Genomic DNA, 20749 nt, shown 5'->3' with positions numbered 1-20749 from the left:
AAAAAAAAAAAAAAAAAAAAAAAACTCTCATAGTGCTAGAGGCTCTGTAAATACATAAGACTTTTGAGTATAAATATTAAAAACTCTAGCTTCTTTTTCTTTAACCAACTCTCTTGAATTGATTCATTGTGAGCGTCTCTCTTTCCTTTGTTGTTGTACAATGAGCTCTATAAGTAAGATGCATTCTTCTTCCTTGGTGAATTGTCATGATTGATTTAGTTCTGGATATAAACACTATCACATCAGTGAGTTGAACCAGGTTTATAAATCTCTATGTCTCTGTTTTTATCTCGTTTTTCATGTTAAACACAAACAAACGAGTGAAAAAGGTTGAGAGACAAAATCAAAATCGTCCTTTTTAAACTTGTTAGAATTACAACCCCATGGAAATCAATCAGATAGCTTCATATTCCTTCTTATAATTTCATTTTAATCATTTCTGTGAATGATATAATTAAAGAGCTATTGTAACAAAATGGTATCATAGCTTGTTGCACAATAAGTGGTATTAGAGCAGGTTGGTTAACACAAAAACTGTTATTCTCGATAATAAATGAAGGTAGTCTATTTTTTTTATATTTATGTCCCTCTTAAGAGAATCAAGAGTCTGATTCTAATGGATATCGGAACTGTCATCTTTTTTCGGCGAGAGAATACAATTCTGATGTTTTCTATTAATTTTTGTTAATCATATTGCAATAACCATTTTTACCAACCATATTGATAAACACTGATAACAATTGTTTTTTGGGCATTAACCATTTTCAGTGTTAAAAATGGTTATTGCAATATGTTTTTCAATGGTTATCGAAAATTGGTAAAACCATTTTTATCAAAATAATAATTTTTATTTGTTGCAATATGTTTTTCAGTAAATTTTTAAAACTGATAAAAATTATTTTTTTGGGCATTAGACTACCATTCAATTACTCGATTATGAGGTCTTTTAGATAATAAGATTGAAATAATACAACCAATAAATATATAATTTTTGTGAAATGAAATAGTATTTTTGGCCAAAAGATCAGTTGTCAAGTTGGATATTCTAAGTACATGAAAAAGATTGAAAGAATGAAAACGTTTTTTAAGTTTCCACTAGATCTCGACCCGCGCGGATTTTTACTTTATTTTTATATAAACATTTTGTTTTCAATTCTAAATTGGTATATATTATAATATATATGTGTCTATCAATTTTTAAAACATAATAAGTATACGGTATATTTTTTCATTGAATATATTATTTCAAACTTTCACATGTATTTACATCTTTTTCTATATATATATTTTCGGATTATTATTTCATTATTAAAATCGTAACTATATATATATATATAGATTAGTAAAATATTGTAACATTTCAAAATTTTAGAAATTTTTTTAAAAAATTAAACTTTTCGCTTCATAGATTTATATTATTGAGTAAATAATTAAACATTTAGTTTTTGTTTAATTTTTAAAATAAAATATATAGTTAATTTGTTTTCATTGGTCGAAGGTGTAAAGATTAATCATTGTTAGATAATATGATTTTTGTTATTTAAAAAAAATATTTATAATTTTAAAAGTTAACATAGACAAATGTTTAAATAATTAACATATGGATGTATAGTTTTTTTTTTCTTCAAACGGCTATGGAGGTATAGTATTACAACATTAAATTATATATATTTAATTTATACTATCAATAAATCTAATGGATCATCTATTGTTTAAATCCAATTATTTATAGCCCAATAAAAATTTATGGTAGACCCAAAATTAAAATGATAAGATTAGGGATTAAATGTAACATGATTTTCTAAGAATAAGTCCATTAGGTCCATTTAAAAAAAAAAAATCACACATGAATCAAGGTTGTGACTTCTGTTTTAATATATAAAGATGTACAACGAGCATATGTGCTTCCATGTACAACTTTTTAATAAAATATAACTAAATTTGAACCCGCATGTCCGTGCGGATATATTTATGTTTTTATAACATTTAAAATATAAAATAAGTTATCAAAATATATATTTAATATCAATTTTTATCTATATAATATAATTTTGAAAGTTTTATATTTGTTGAAATTTGTTTTTGATGAAATTGTAAGTATTGTATATTAATGTAGTATTTTTGCTTATTTATTTAAATATGCAACATCATATTAATAGTTTAATTTTAAAAATTAGTTTTATATAAATTAATACAAATTTTATTAAATTTTTTGTTTACAAATTTTTATTCTTGGAATGTTTGTATGTGACTAAATTAAATTATTGTATTAAATTCTAAAAATATCATGGGAAATTGCATTGTATATGGCTATCAAAAATATTATAATTCACCTCATAACTAAAAGCTCTAACTTTTCATTGTTTCTGTTGCTTTTTATATAATATGGCTGTATTGTCCCTGTACGAAACCGGGAAAACCTGCTACTTTAAATATTAAATTAATAATTATTATTCTGCAAAAGTAAGTCGTGTCTTTTTCAGAGCTACACCCTTTCCACAATAACTTTTTATTGGCAACAATCGGAGAAATTGAGTAGTTCCACCCCAGATTCTCTCCACTGCGTTTTTCCCGACTTTAATCACGTCGCTAGTTCGACTAAGAAAGGCGTTTTCGAAGAGGATTTTGTTGTCTGAGGTTCCGTCTCACCGCTTTCAAAATCTACAGAAGAGACAAGAAAGTAACAGGCCCGGCGGGATTTGCGTCGATCTTCGCCGATTCGCATTCACACCCCAATTTCTGAACTCTTTATCCTACTGTAAGTTTCGATTTGGTTGATTCGATTTCATGAATCTGAAATTGCATGTCAGAATATGTTTATTAACCTATGGTAACCGCAAGTTGGGGGTTTTCTGTTTGCATAGTATGGTTTCTTCTATTCTATTTCTAAGTCATTCCATCTGAGTGGTTGGTAAATGGAATAGCTTTGTAAAAGTGAATTGATGTATATTGATAGTCATGTTAACATATTTACCTTTTTTCGGTGTCTCATATTTTTAATGGACGATTTAGGGATGCCAAGTCGGTTGTTCAAAACTGGATTTGAACTAGCTGGCTGGAAAAGGGTAAATAACTATTTCAACATCTGTTGAATTGAACTGATCAAGACTGACTAGAGGACGACCATTTGGAATTGTAGAAGCATAACGGGGAAGTATTGCGATGGGGTCCCATACATTCTCTGTAATACTATTTTCTAATTTGAGACTTATGTAATATTACTATACTATTTTATCATGTTTCATTCTATTTGACGATTACTAAAAGTGATTTATTTTGTTTAGAAATATAGTTTGTAATTTTCTTAAGTTTTAGCTATCGTTACATGTTTTTAAACCTGTAAAAATCGTACTATGATCTATATTGTATAGTTTAATATTTACATAATATAATTTAATATTACATAAAATTATGTATGTTTTAGATTTTGATATTTGGGTTTAAAGTTTATATTTGGGTAAGAGTTTAGTGATTCGAATTTAGAGTTTAGTATTTAGAAGGTGAGGGGGTATAGTTAGACATTTCATAATTTCACCAATATTTACTATGTTATTTATTTTGTTACATTCTATTTGGGTTTCTAGTTTATATTCGAGTTTAGGGTTTATATTTGGGTTTATGGTTTATATTTGGGTTAGAGTTTAGTGATTAGAGTTGAGGGTTTAGTATTTTGAAGGTTGAAGTCAGCATCAACTTCTTCTATGCAATCATAGACATTTCATAATTTCAACGATATGTACTATGTTATTTATTTTGTTCCATTCTATTTGGGTTTATGGTTTACCAATAACAACATGTGATTTGCTACGAGGATACAACATGGTTTATATTTTTTGTTGTATCATTGTTATAAATCGATTGATTTTTAGGAGTTTAGGTATGGTAAGTTGCAGGTGTGAGCGGCTTTAATATGTAGATTTTTCCGGTAAGGTTTATCATAGTACTTAGACTGTATGATATATAGCCCATATGCAACCTTTCAAACCAAATATAGCCCATTTGGGTTTATAGTTTTCTCACTAGGGTTTAGATTTACTAAGTAGGAGTTTGAGTATATTATTTAGCGGTTGCGATAATTAAGTGAAAAGCTTATGTCTTATCCTCTGACGAGAATACATCTAAAAATATCTAAATAATTGTTCTAATCCCAATATTATCTAATTTCTTATTTATATAGAAAACTCACAAACATACCTTAACGTATACTATACTATTTACACGTTTACTATCCTATATAGTATGTTGACGTAGATTTTATTCAGTCACGTGATTGTCCGTAATTCTTGTCCACAATTATAATCAAAGACGTCACTCACTCTTTTTATTTTAACCGACTACTTGCAAAAGCCAAGGATATAACCGGCTCAATAAGGGAGTAAATGTTAGATACTTAATTATATCAACAGCAGTGTCATTCACATAATTTCCCTTATGAATTTGGTCATTTCACAAAGTAGCCCAAATATTATTCTATTTAATATATTACATTTCAGTTTACTGTTTTTATTTTTACTACAAAATACCAAACATAAAATGTACAACCAATAAAATATTATTTATTTTGTTCTATATAAGAACTTAATTTGATAATTTTTAAAAGAATTGGGTAGACTATTTAATTTCAAAATTAATTACTGAAGTATATATATAAAATATGGTCTAAATTAAATATGATAAATAATTTAACAATAATTGCCTAGTGGAAATATATTTGTCCTTTATTAAAAATGTTATTGTTTAGATGTATATTGTTTTGTTAGAAAAATATCAGATATGAGTAAGTCTAAGATGTTTAGTTAAGTTTCTAATGATGATCTAACATAGACTTTGTATGGCACATAAAAAATAGGCTTATATGGGTCAAACCCATTTTGTTTTTTAATTTGAATACCAATTTTTTTTAATGTACGTTAGTCACAAATAATCCAATCATCTGTTCTTAAAACATTGAATAACACGTTTATTACTCATTAATATATTAAGAGGTTGTAAGGGCTGTAGCTTTATACTTTTTCCAGTAGAATTTAATATGTAGATTTATTTGCTGTAACTTTCATTGATGTAGATGTATTTGCTGTAACTTTCATTGCTGTAGTTTTCTAAAGCACTAATTTTTTTGCTCTGAAAATAAAGCTCTTTACAGCCATTTTTAATTTTCTAGAGATTTTTTTTGCTGTAGGTTTTTTTAAAGAAACGAAAGCTTGATTGGTTGGCATATATGACTCTGGACTAAATTTTGGCTTTCTAAAACATCTACAACCAATCACCCCATAATATACAAATATTAACTCATAATAAATTGAATTCTATATAAGGCGAGACTGAACCTTCATCTATTAATATAAATACGATCCCAACTCTCTTCTCCTCTTGGCGCGTAAGAAAATACGTGTCGTCTATTTCAAAACTCACCATTTTATTTATGTAATATTGGTGCGGGCTTTGCTATTGTTTTGGGCCACACTTAACAATTTATGGGATTTTGTATTTTCATCCTCAAGTTCATATTGAGCGATGATTATATCATTTTCCCTCAAAATAGACAAAAAACTCTAAGGTTCATGTTCTTCTTCCATCTCTTGAACCAACAATGGAGTTTCGAGATGTTCAATCGAAGTGAAGCATCACTGTTTGAATCTACAATCCCGGCAAAATAAATCTGGAGACGTTACGAAAGTCTGTTGAGTCCAAACGTATTCATTAACACCATCGTTAAAAACAGTTTCCCAATCCTCTCACGATCTCTCATTCAATGCTCTCCCATTTACTTCGAGAGAGTGAAACTAGGAGTATAAATATGTGAGTCTCAATCCCTGCAAATCATCACTTCAATCCTTTTGCTCTCAAATTTGGTACGAGAATGGCAAATTTTCAAATTACTCTGCTCTGTCTCAGATTCCGTGAAAGTGGAGCTGAGTCGACTATAGAACGAATATAGTGGCTTGAAAAATGCTGGCTAGATCTATAGTTGTGTTTAAGTCAATTCGATTTTAATTTTTTGTTGGATGTTAGAAAAGATGTGATGGAGAGCTATTCAAGAGAACTGATGATGTTATTGAATAAGTTCAAGGGTTTTTTACTATACTTCTACGTTTCTTCTTTTCTTATGTTCTCATCAGCCTTCTATAAATTAAATTCAGATTTTTTTTTTAAATGTCAAACGTTGAAAAATGTATTCAGTTTCTTTGCTCTTCATAAGCCAATGTTCATTTAGAAGGAATGAAAGAACGATCCAAGCTTCTTTGGTCCTTTGATTCTCACTTTCCAGAGATCTCTCATGATCATAAGAAAACAACTATGCAACAGTAGACTCATTTGAACTGTCGCGTCCCCTGAACCATTGTAAGTCCTATCAGTCCGTCTGACCTTCACTGAACCTTTTAGCCAACATGTGGCTCGAAGATTTCCCCTATCAATGAACCTTGTAGTCCGTTTGAGGCATTGCTGCTTGGTGGACCTGAGCTTCTCATGTCTTCCAAAAGCATCCATGGGTTAATCCCATCTGTGTTGTCTGGTTCTTTCTCTTGACACGGTAACAACATCATCTCCTTCAGCTTCCCTTACGCTGTTGTTGTTACGGTTTTTCTATTGCAGGGGAGTTTATTTGTTTGAGCCCAGCAGCAGATCGCAGAGGGTTGAACAAGTGTGAGTGAGGTTGCCGAGCAGGAAGTGGGTGACACAAGAAAGAAAAAAATGTAGAGAAGGAAGGAGGATTGGCATCTGCTCGGATTCACCATCTAATGGTATTCAGAAACTGCATTCACGCAAGCTCATTCTACATTATTGTCAAGAAAAAGCCAAGCAACTTCAACAATCGTCAGTTTCAATCAAGAAGGCTGCCTATGGAGGATTTATAATTTACTTTTTACAAACTTATATGTTCTATGCTGCATTACAATCAAACAAGATAACATCTTTGGATGAATCGTTATAAGAAGACATTGGCTCTAGCCAAATTTTGCTGGAGATTGCTTAACATTCCATGATGTACAAACAGTAAACCGTCAAATTAAACGTCAAGAATGGTCACTACAAGGAGGACATGCAACATAATCTTCATAGACTACTTGGCTACCAATCAATCAAACTATTGTAGATGAAATTGTATGTCTATTGTTATTAAATGAAGGTTCTCTGAAAGATGATTACCATACTAAAAGATAACTATGCCTTTAGCTAGGTAACACAAGAATGTTTAGTATGTTAGGAAAATATCATATATGAATAAATATAGGATGTTTAGTTAAGTTTCTAATAAATGGTCTAACATAGACTTTTGTATGGTAGATAAAAAAATATGATCATAAATTAATAGATTAGATAATAGAAATTACTTTGTATTCATGTCGGGCTCTTGGTATGTTTCCAAACTGCATTTGCATTGGGTCTAGTTTTAAGAAAAAAACTTTTTTGGATCTGTTTTTTGTACAAGTTTTTAGTTAGAGTTTAAAGTCTAGTTAAAAAATAATAATAATTTGAGTTTTTTTTTCCCAAATTATTTGCATTACTCCTATAAAAACTAGGAAAAGAACCCCCACGATATAGCTGGGGAAATCTATATTAAAAATTATATATAAAATGTTTAGAACATAAAATTGTAGTATATAGATGTTAACATTTAAAATATTTCTATAATTAATATAGTTAAAAATGAAAATATAATTTTAAAAATAATTTTAGATAATTAAAATAAAATTACTAGAAGAAGAAGAAATCTCTTAAATCTATTTTGGCTTAATATTGCTGATAAATATATATATGTATATTAGCAAACAAAAAGTTTATAAGAGAGTGATATAACTCTTTAAAACATTTCTTTGTAATGTTGAATTGTTGAAAACAATATAATACCAAATCAATGCTATTAAATTAGGAACATAACCTATTGATATAGGTTAAGTCCAACTATTTTTATAACTCCATCTAAATTATTATACATAACTAACTAAGCATGTTTCAATGTATATTTTGTAACCATTCTTCGGTTCCAAAATAATAAGGCCCACTATTTTCTACGGGTTTTTTTTGAACGACCTATATATCAAAATACTGTATGTATCTTATATTTTTGCATAGGTCCATTTTCTTTTTACAAAATCTATGTATCCTTATATAACAATACATATAAAACAAATCGTATAATGATATGTCTATTGCTTCCGACGAGCAAAACACATATCTATTTCATTTAACTGTTTTTTCACAGAAACCCAGTTCTAATTACAACTTATATATTTGTTCAATTTTGACATTGTTCAATAAAGTTGTCAAAAATTATATTAGATTACTATTAAACACACATATAATTACAAAAACACAAATATAAAAATACTTTTTTTAAAAGATAAAACAAAAAATATACCCGTCCATACTGGTGAATCTAGTTTTGATTTAAAAATGAAAACTAAAATAATATATTTTTAAGATTATTAAAAACAATTTTTAATTAACCCGCAAGATACTGGTGAAAAGTTCTCCAATCATAGTTGTGTTTTTTTTTTAGTCTTTTCAAAATAGTTTTATTATTAAGAATTATTATAAATAAAAGATATAAAAATATGATAAAAATGCAATCTCCTAAATTTGTTTTGGTTTAATATTATCAATAGTGTATGAATAGATATATATAGCAAACAAAAAGCTTTTGAGAAAATGATATAACTTTTAAAAACATTTCTTGTAATGATAAATTGCTGAAAACAGTATAATAAATTTTGATTTAAAGATGAAACTTTAAAATATATTAGGAAAATTGTGAAAAGTACTATTTTCAAAGTACCACTTTTCATGTTTACACTAAACACTTTTACCCTCATCTTTAATAAATGGTAAAATACATTTATAACCTTTCGATTAACTTTGACAAAAAAAAACATTTGGTTAACAAATGTAAACTTAATACATCAACTTTAAACCCTAAATCATCAACTCTAAACCCTAAACCCCGAAACATCGACTCTTAACCCTAAAACATTAACTCTAAACTCTAAACCCTAAATATAAACTTAAAACATCAACTTTAAACCCTAAATCATCAACTCTAAACCCTAAACCATGAAACATCAACTCTAAACCCTAAACCTTCAAATCTAAACCCTAAAACATCAACTCTAAACCCTAAACATAAACCCTAAACCCTAAACCCTATATTTTTCTAAAATTTGAACCCTAAACCCTAAAACCCTAAACTTTCAAATCTAAACCATAAAACATCAATTCTAGGGTTTCAGGGTTTAGGGTTTAGGGTTTAGGATTTAGAGTTTAGGGTTTAGAGTCGAAGGTTTAGGGTTTAGGGTTTAGAGTTGGTGTTTTAGGGTTTAGGGTTAATTTTTTAGGGTTTAGAATTTAGAGTTTACTTTTTAGGGTTTAGGGTTTAATGTTGTTAGTTTTGAGTTTAGTGTTGATGGTTTAGGGTTTAGAGTTGAAGTTTAGGGTTTAGGGTTTAGAGTTGATGTTTCAAGGTTTAGTGTTGAAGGTTTAGGGTTTAAGGTTTAGAGCTGATGTTTCGGAGCTTAGTGTTCGTATTTCAAAAAAATAAGGTTTAGAGTTGATGTTTCAGGGTTTAGGGTTCGTATTTAAAAAAAAATAGGGTTTGGGGTTGATGGTTTAGGATTTAGAGTTGAGTTTTAGGGTTTAGGTTTGAATTTCGAAATTGTATGATTCGAAAAAAAATTAAAAAAATATTTTTATTTTTCTAGATTTTTATTTATTAAAATATTTATTTAATATATATATAAAGAACAAAAGCATAAGAGTCTTTTGTCTCTTAATGAAAAATATATTTTTGAAAATGTCCCTTTAGTGATAGTAAAAATGAAAAGCAGTAGCATGAAAATGGTAAATATGTAATTTCCCTAATATTTTAACGGTTATTAAAATCAATTTTCTAATTAAGACTGCAAGATGCCTTAACACCAAAAAAATACATGGTGAAAAGTCTCTTATAAGAGTTGTGTGTTTTTAATTTTTTTTATTTTTCAATTCCAAAATTCACCTGGAATTTCTAATAAATCTTGTATCTAATTCTTAAGAAATTACAGTAAAATGAAACGTTCTTGCTAGAATTTAAAATAAAATTACCAACTTTGAGAGAATTGAGGAATTATCAAATTATTATGTGAGACGAAAGAGGTAATTTTGATGCGATTTTTGAAATGTACCATGAGTTTGTTATAAATTTTCTCACCAATTTTTTTAAAATGATTTTATAGTGAACTAATAATATGATTGAAAATTACCAATCGATATGGTGTTATCCCAAACTGATGCTTTTTCATTTTATCTCGACACTCTTCATTTCCTTCTAATAAATCTGTTACATTACATGCATTTCAAAAAGAACCATAACTTTTATCATCAAATATCCTCATAATATTTAGAGACTTTTTATAATTGTTTAGTATTTGAAGATTAAATAATTTTCCTTCAAAAGTATTTTGACTCTTGTCAAGTCTTGAGTTATACGAAATATCTTTGAAAGTTTATATATGTTTGTCCAAAGATATTTTATGATCATTTGGATTTTATATATTTTATATATTTATTTTTTTTCTTTTTATATTGCATTTTTCACTGCTCATAAATACTATATATATAGAAACCAAAAATTGCAATAGTTAACAACCAAAAATTACAATGGTTGATCACCAAAAATTGTAATGGTTGAACACCAAAACTTGCAGCAGTTAACCATAAAATATTGTAATGGTTCATTTTAAAAATTGCAAATGTTCATCCAAAAAATTGCAATAATTCATTTAAATCTCTAACAAAGCATTATATATATGAAAAATACGGTTTAAAAAAGCAGTTATAACAAACAAAACAGAAGCAATTATTAGCCAAAAAGTACAATAAACAATTATGAGCAAAACTGTATAATACACCTTTACCAGCAAAGTTATAACGAAGAAACACATTTATAGACATTACTTGGGATCCCTATTATAATTTTAAAATATTGTTCTCCATCTATGAATAAAATAAATAATTATTAGATGAAAATGATACACATGTATTATTAGATGAAATTGATACACATGTATCACTTCAACATTGTGACCAATATTGCTTCTTCTTTAACGATAACAATTGGTCTTTGATAATCATCTACAACAAACAAGAAAAAAAAATTAATAATAATAAATAAATAAACAGTTATAAGAACAGTTTAAATGAAAATGTACTAATTGAAAAGACAGAAATTAAAAGCAGTTATAAACGAAACGATACCATAGATTTTATAAACATAAATCTATAATAAACAGTCATGAACAAAATTATATTGAAAAGATATATCCTTTGGAATTAATTAGGATTACTATTATTATTAGATAAGCACTTAGTTGTTTACAAAATAAAAATAAAAAATAAGAACATAGTCCAATATAATATTGAGCCCCGCTTGATCTTCTCCCATGAATAATGAAGTCTAGAAAATTAAGAAAAATATATTTGCAGTTTCTAGAGTTTACAAAAGACACGGATCGAAAGAAGTATATCCCAGCAGATAACGGTGTTTGAGCAGCGAAAATAATCATGGTGTATAACAGGTGGTTTTATTCTTCGGTGGTTTATACCAGGACAGAAGAATAAAAATAAACCACCTGGAAGAACTAAATAAAGAACATGACCGAGATAAGGCAATCGAAAGAAGTCAAAAGATTTAGATTTTGCTGGTTATAACTTATAATTACCAAATTAATTAATATCTGCTGCAGAATCTTCTCAACCCAAATAGGTTATTAGACAAAGAACCAATGAACGTAAAAAGATTTTAAAAACTCAGAACTGACCTTTATGACTTTTTCAATCAGTAGTCTCGTTTCAAAGTTACACTCGTCTTTTCTAGTTTCTACTCTCTTCCCCTCATTACGTTTTCCAGGCTGTTTCATCTTTCTTGATATTACAGTATGTTAATGAATCGACAACATGTAGACAGAGACGTAAATACTATATTTTGCCATAAAAAGACATAAATAACATATTTATTAATAAAAACATGTTTAGGGGTAGGCCTACGGATCGGATATCCGGATAATTTTAAGGTATCCAGATCCTTATCCGACGGATCAATAATTTTACTATTCTTATCCGGATCCGGGGTTCTCGGATATCCGGGTGTCGGATATCCTTCTAAAAATTGTAATATCCGGCGGATATCCGTATCGGGATTTAGATCTTTGAAATAAATAAAAAATAATATTAATATATAAAAAATATATAAAATAATTTAAAAATAAATATATATATAATGTTTTTAATTATTTCTATGTATAATATTACAAAATTTACATAAAATTTATATATACTATTATAAAAAAAAAAATATATTAAATAAATTAATTTTTATATATAGATATTACTATTTTTGAAATAGTTATTAATAAAACTTACGGATCCGGATATCCGGACTAAAAAATTAAGGTATCCAGATCCGGATCCGGCTTTGATGGATCCAACATTTTACTATCAAAATCCGGATTCGGCCCCTCTGGATATCCGGATTTTCGGATCGGATCCGGATCGAATTTCGGATCGAATCCGGATCTCGGATAAAATTCAGGCGTGTAGATCTTATGTAATAATCATATCGAATAAGAGAACTGTGTACCAAAGAACAAGATGATAAAGAAGATATCAAGAAATTTTTTGGTCCACTAAACAAAATAGGTTGAAACATATTTTGGATTATTTTCTCGGGTCATTTACTTGTTGCGAGATGCCCAATATTTTCCATTAAATGTATAGTTTTTACACTGAATTATGATTTATGAAACAAAATTTTTATATAGGTTTTTTCATGCCATTTTAACTATGCAAATTAATTAATTGTGTTTTTCATATCATTTTTCTTTATCAAAATCTAAATTTTAAATGTATTTATATTTCTGTTATATAACGCTAATTGTGAATATGTTATTTTATAGAATATTTAATGCATATAATTTTAAAGGTACATTCCAATAAAATAATTTCCTAACTTTTTACTCAATATTTTGCTAATGTTTTTATATGATCTAATAATAAATTTACAACTGAGATTTACCCCAATAAAATTTCAGATGTTGCTCCACAATTACTAATAACTTGATATATTTCCTCAAGATTAACACAAATTGTCGTTGTTGTTTAAGAATTATGTCATGAATAATAAAATCCATGTAAATAGTGGTACATAAAGTAAATCTATATTATTAAAAGAGAAGTATCCATTTGAAAATGTTCTTACTTCATTAATTAAACTCTCTTTTTTTTTCTTGCCTTTTTCAGTTGCATTTATGAAATATCTTAAAACGAATAAAACTCTAATTTATTACTTGTCTTTTTATCTACATTAATAAAATATCCTTAAATGAATTTAAACTATCTATTTTATGGATTGTCTTTTTCAGTTACATTAATGAAATATCTTTAAATGAATTTGGACGTAATGTCATTTAATCAACAAAAAAAACTCTTGAGTTATCCTTACGTGCATAATTTTAATAATGGAGATTTTTAAAAACGTGCATCATTAAAATGTTACCTAAAACATGCAGCACTAATATATAACATGCATCAATAAAATTAGAATTTGACTCACACAATTGTACGGATATTATTTTCAGTTGATTAAATTTAAAAATAATTATTTATTCAAAAAATATTTAATAATGGCTATGTTTTTAAAAATTATATTGTATTATTTGCTCATAACTCATTTGTCATTTGATTAATTGTTAGAAAGAAAAATTTAGCATAATATAACCCGGTTGTCATTTGCTAAATTTATGGTTTTTATTTATATTTTTTATTTTTTAATTATAATATTTTCATTTTATATTTGAAAGATAAATGAATTTTCTTTCAAACAATATTTTTGTAAATGTTTTTTTTTTAAATAATTAATTAAAATTGTTATTATCATTGAATATCATTATTTTTGACATAATTTGAGTTTTCGTTTATGTCAAAACTTATCATATTTTAGGATAATTTTAATTTAAGATGTAATTTTCAAATTTTTCAAACAAATTCTAAAAATATTTTTTTAAATATTTTGTTATAATTGTTAAAAAAATATTGAGTTGCATTTCAAATAAAAAGGTAAAGATATTAAAAATATTCTAATTAAAATATGTAAAATTTAATATAGTTTTAAGGAAATGGCCAAAATAAAAAAAATTACACATAAAATAATCATGACTTTTGTTAACTGGACGGATCATTATTTATATGATATCGCACACGAAAGAAAAATTTATGTTCTTAAAATTATATAATTAACTCTATACTCATTTTTTTATATTTTTTATATGATATCACACATTCGTAAAAAAATAGATAGTTTAAGATGCAAAAAAAAATATTTACTTAATGAATATAATATGAACGAATATTACAAATATATCATTTAATAAAATAAATAATTAAAAACTGGAAATTCATATCGGCGCGCGGATTAGGGTTTAGTTATTAGTTATAATCACAATAAGAGAAATATAAATACATAAGAGTAAGGCAAGCGGCCAACGGAAGCAAAGCGGAATCTGAAAACTCATGAAGGAGAGATAAATGCTATGATCCGACGGCTAAGATCTGACGCCATCAGGTTGACACGTGTCAGAAGTACTCCAGTCTTCAGGTATCATTCTCTGCCACATGACATCAGCCGATGGTACCCTTGATACGGCGCCGTTAAGGCACATTGACCCCCTCCATTTCTCTTTTATCTTATTTTTGGCATTGATTTGATACCCATGAAAACTAAGGTATCAATATCGTTCTATAGAATGTGACTGGTTAGTAACAGAATAAAATTGTAGAAAAAATGAGGGATGGAAAAGAAAAGAAAGAAATAAATTTAAACAAATTGGACTACAGTTTTCCATTATCTAAAGTGGAAGTAAAATTTACAGTTTCCTTCACTTCAAGAGCAACTCGGCTGGAAATTGTTTCCATTTGAATGACAATTTTTTTTGAAATAGGAGTAAAACTGAATTTATAATAAATATTTATCCTTGTTGGATATTACTTCAAAAACATGTAGAAAGTTTTATGTGAGTGTAGTTTGATCTGATATTAATTTACTAAACTTAAAAATTAATTATATTCGCATTTTGAATTACTTGTAATACAATTTTTAAATAATCAGCGAATCTCGAATTAAAAATTATGTAGTCATCCTACGTTCTCTTTTATCATCATCATTTTTAATAACAGATAATTCACATTACAATAAGAAGATTTAAACCCTGACTATACAGGTTGTATGATGAATTTTTAATCAGTCAATTATAATAATCTTTTTATATGTATAGCGTATCAAGTTATTATTCGTAATTGTTTTCTGTAAAAGGTTTAAATTTTTTGTCAATACGACATTAACTAAAAAAAAAAAGTATCCGATTTCGATAACCAAATCGTCGGTACTGAATTATTATTAGTGACAGTTGGATTTTTCGAAAATTTTAATAAATATTTGCGCTGACTATGCCTTATTGTTTAATTAATAAATACAATTTAGATGGTGAATCCGTTATTTATTCGTTTTACAAGTCTTAAATGTATTTACTTCAGTATAAGCCAATTATGTACGTACGAACTATACTGCTTAGTTTTTTTTTTGAATTGTATATTTGTATACAGATGTGTATTTGTATACAGAAAAACATACTCGAAGTTCCATTCAAAAACTGGCAGTGTGTACAACACACTTTTAACCTTATGAGTCTTTTATATCTTTTTATTAATATCGCATTGCATTTTATTTGATTCAATACAATTTCAAATAACTGAAAGGAAACGGAATTAGTCGAATGGAAAACAAACAATGGGTGTTGTATATTCTGAACATATCAAACAAGTAATAAAACTAAGATATAAGCCTTCGATAGAGTGTCTACGTAGGCGAAAATAATCAGCAATGAGAAACTATATTTTTGACATGTCACATTCTCTATTTGTTTTTACAAAATGATCATTTAACTTTTTACTTAAACAATTATAACCGAAAATATTTTTTTAGTAAAATATATTATTTATATAAATATAATTATATTTTTTATTTACATAATAGTTTGTAAAGATATATTTAGAGTAAATAATATCATAATTTTATAAAATACTAAAATAAATTGGGTTGGTTTTCAACTTTCACAAATAAAAAGTATTATTTGTAAACTTAGAAAAGAATATATCAAGAATATTATTTTTCAGGAGAGAAAATAGAAAAATACATCGGAGACTAATCCATCTCTATTATGAAATTCCTCTATTTTAGAGAAAAGAAAAGAGGAATACATTGGAGATGGTCTAAGGCATAGCCGACGTAAATGATCGACGTTGAGATTTCAGATTTTTTTATTCTTACTATTCTAATGTTTCAATATAATTTGAATATCCTCTTTGCTTTATAATATAATGGTTTAAAAGTATTTTTTGTTTCACTATATAAATTGTTTTTATATTTCAACGTAACTTTATACTTATTGGATATTGTGTGGCCAATTAAATTATGTAAATTACTGTGTAATTGATTAAATTTATATAATAAATGACAGTTTTTAAAGTAATAACTTTTAAATATTACAGATTTTAATTAAAACCGGAGGATATAAACCTCATATAGAGTGTCCACGTAGGCGAAAATAATCGGCCAATGAGAAATTATATTTTTGCCTTGTCACCTTCTCTGTTTGTTTTTACAAAATGATCCTTTAACTTTTTACTTAAACAATTATAACCAAATTCTTTTTAGTGAAATATATTATTTATATAAATATAATTATATTTTTTTTACATAATAGTTTGTAAAGAGATATTTAGTGTAAATAATATCATAATTGTATAAAATCCTAAAATAAATTGGGCTGGTTTTCAACTTTCACAAATAAAAATTATTATTTGTAAACTTAGAAAAGAATATATCAAGAATATTCTTTTTTAGGAGAAAAAATAAAAAAATACATCGGAGACAAATCCATCTCTATTATGAAATTCTTCTATTTTAGAGAAAAAAATAGAGGAATACGTTGGAGACGGTCTAAGGCATCTTCCGACGTAAATGATCGACGTTGAGATTTCAGATTTTCTGATTCTTAGTATTCCAATGTTTCAATATAATTTGAATATTCCCTTTGTTTTATAATATATTGGTTTAAAAGTATTTTTTGTTTCACTATATAAATTGTTTTTATATTTCAATGTAACTTTATATTTATTGGATATTGTGTAGCCAATTAAATTATGTAAATTACTGTGTAATTGATTAAATTTATATATTAAATGACATTTTTTTAAATTAATAACTTTTAAATATTACAGATTTTAATTAAAACTGATTACATTTTGAAACAAATAGAGTAATCTATAAACTAACTCTATATAGATATGAGGACAAAATTGTAAAGTGGTCTCACTTTGAATTTCTCTCATTCTGTGCATTCCTAATTGGAATGAGATAATCAACATCTAGTATTATCATACGTTCTGTATATTAGAAATGGTCGAACCGTAAACCAATTAAGGACGATGTAAGGAAGACATAAAGATGTATTTCCAGTTATCACAAATATAGAATCAATTGACATCAAATTAACTATGTCCAGCGTAGGACAATAGAGAAGAGTTACCTTACCTTCTAATATTATAATATCTCACTATATTAGTGGCTAAATCAGTTTTCTCTAGCACAAATACTCACTCTATTCTTAGAGTTTAAGCTTTTCTATCTGATGATATTAGTTGTTTGATCCAAAAAAAAAAAAACGGTCAAACTGTACATTGTAATTGGAGAAAGAAAACAAACAAAAATCAACCGAAGACTTTTAAGGTATATAAAACAAAAATTGGAAATAGCAAATCTCTGCAATTAAAGAATAAGGCAATAAAATTGTAAAAATACAAAATAAAATAAAAAATATACCTAGAAAGAAAGATTTAGTAAAATAAAATCATAACATAATTTCCATAATCGATAGTGCTCAATTACACTAAAAAGTCTAAATTTACAACATACACAATTTTATTTACATATTTAAACCTATTATCTAATTAAAATTATTCTAAAAAAGTGCAAGTATGAAGAGTTAGAAAATATACGATAAAATATAATACATAACGTTAAAAATACATTATCACTGATCATTAAAAAATCATGTTAGTAGTAATAAAAATGAAATGACAACACATTTATTAAAACCATAGAACGACACGCAATAAGATGTTATTAAATATACAAACTACAAATTAAATATGCTCAACGCAAACACACATAAAAATGAGACATCATATTTGGATATATTTAAATAAATAATTTTAAATATATTATATTCTTGATAATTTTAAAATTACTTAAAAAGAAACTAAATTATTAAAAAATTAATATACAAATAAAACTAAAGCAATATTTTGTAACGTCAAAATAATAAATGAATAAAAAATATATTAGGTTAATAAAATAGATTTTAAATTTTAAAGACTTCTAATTCATGTAATATTACAAAATTCAAAATTTGTTTATTACAATTAATATTTTACCTTTAGATATATTAAAATAATATTCTGGATCGACATTCAATTGTCAGTTTTCAATCAATTGTCAATTTTCAACTATTACACGTAAAAAAATATTATTAAGTATGTTTTTTTTTTTGAAAAGGAGGTTTTATATTTTAAGTAGGTTATTGGAGTACTTTTTTTTTTCGTGAATTTGTTCGAGATGAGATTTCGATCTTTTAAACTAAGATAATTTATGTTATATACATAATTATATTTTTTTTACATAACTCTAAAATCTCGGACTTGATTCTTCTTATTTTATTAGTTAATTGTGTTACATATTATAGAAATACTTACTTCAAACTAAAAAAATATTAAAGAAATCAAATTTAAAAATTAATTATATATAATTTAATATACAAAAATTCACATACAAATAAAAATGATAAATATAACAAATTTAATATAAGGATCTAGTGATCGTAAAGTCTAAAAACAAGTTCACGCGCCCTCTCCATGTATAATTTTATGCTCATCGAGGCAGTCGATTAATGAATATTTCCGTAATATTATATCATATACAGCAACCATAAAATAAAAAACGATATCCCCTTCCTCCTCCTTGCAGCCTATAAATGATTGCCCCCCTTCTCTTATATCATTACCAGAGTAAAGAACAACTTCTATCTTTTATATACTCTATCTCTCTCTACAAAATGGATTCGAGGACTCTGGTGCTACTGCTGCTCTTTTGCCTCATGTTCCTGCATGGTGCTTCTGGTCTCTTCCCCTTTCTCTCTCTTCTGTATATATATCGCTCATGTTCACATATTCTTACAATTACAATGTTTTCTACAGATATCACTCACGCCAATGCCAATGTTCATGCACTTCCCATTCGCAAGGTTTGCTTCTCAACATTTACACACACACACACACACACATATATATATATCATTTCTGTATTGTTATAAACACGTACGCGCACGCGGACATCTATCTCGTGTTTGGAATATACTACAGTGTGCATGTTTTTGCTATGATACATACTAAAATGGTGATTGATTTGGCAGATGATGGTAATGAAGAAGGATAATGAATGGGGAGGAGCAAATCGAATTGAAGAAGAGAAGGAGAAGGTTTTCGGGTTAAATGAAGAGCTAAGGACTGTCCCTTCAGGACCTGACCCTTTGCACCATCATGTGAACCCCCCAAGAAAGCCACGAACCGACTCTCATATCCCTTAAACCTCCTTTCTTTTGTTTTTTTTTTTATGTATTTCGTATTGTAAATTAACTCTGCTGTTTAATCGGTTTCATGTTGAGGGATTTTCTGTTTTATCCCTCACTTTCCCTAAGGTTGTGATGATAGTTAATGTCAGATAAGCACCACTTTTGTTTCCCATGGATCTATTTAGGAACCGCATTTTGATGTATTGGCCACAAATTAAAAACTTCTTCAAGACAATATTATATGCCGTTGGGGAATGTATTAGTACTTTTGCGATTGTCAAGGCAGCTAATTAATGGAAATGACAGTATGATATATAGTAATGATGATGATGAGTTGATATGATGTTGTGGGAAGTATAAATGGAATCGGCAGTGACAGGCAGTGTCAGTGTCAAAGATGACCATTTGTAGTCACAACTTGTATCGAAGGCTACTACCGTTGTGGAGGAGAGTAACCATACGACACACATATGGTTTTTAATAGTATGAAAATATCGATATTGTGATGGCATAATAGCTAACCTAGAGAGCTAATTATTATCCTTAATGATACCAAATCTATATGATACGATATTATTGGTATAGAAGAGTAAAGTGACTGACACTTGAGATGTGACACTGGCGATTTCGCTCACGTCACCACTTTGCCCTCCTCAAAGATCGCTTACGGCTTTATCCATTCACTTTTCCGTATCATTCAAATACAATTTAAATTGTATTTTTATTAAATCGGTGTTATAAGAAAATTATCACTATTATTACAGGCGTTCCATGTTCTTATAATTGCTGGAAATAATACTAGAGTTATCGTCAATTTCGTTCTTTCCTCCAGTGTCATCCCAACACTTGTTTTGGTGTAACGAGAATTTTCATACGTACTTTAAAATCAAGCAGATATATTTCCATATCCTTTTTTTGGAAACAGAAACAAGAAAATCTATATTATAATGATTGAGTTTTTGCTCTCTCTTCAGCGCGCCACGTCAGCGTTTTGTGGACCCCACTTTTAAAAAGTGTGAAAAAATGTCAAAGCT

The 20749-nt window shown here is 27.4% G+C and overlaps 1 protein-coding gene across 1 annotated transcript; it reads left to right on the top strand.

Moving 5' to 3' along the window:
- Nucleotides 1-19167: 19167 nt before the first annotated feature.
- Nucleotides 19168-19730, top strand: LOC106341577 (protein CLAVATA 3). Its single transcript, XM_013780311.1, has 3 exons — nucleotides 19168-19263; nucleotides 19342-19388; nucleotides 19557-19730. The coding sequence occupies exons 1-3, from the start codon at nucleotides 19200-19202 to the stop codon at nucleotides 19728-19730; spliced, it is 285 nt and encodes a 94-aa protein (XP_013635765.1). The 5' UTR covers nucleotides 19168-19199.
- The last annotated feature ends 1019 nt before the right edge of the window (nucleotides 19731-20749 follow it).

This window comes from Brassica oleracea, chromosome C4, assembly GCF_000695525.1.
Source record: "Brassica oleracea var. oleracea cultivar TO1000 chromosome C4, BOL, whole genome shotgun sequence".
NCBI classification, from domain to species: Eukaryota; Viridiplantae; Streptophyta; class Magnoliopsida; order Brassicales; family Brassicaceae; genus Brassica; species Brassica oleracea.
The sequence above is the reverse complement of the archived record's forward strand: the minus strand, read 5'-3'. Positions and strand labels throughout refer to the sequence as shown.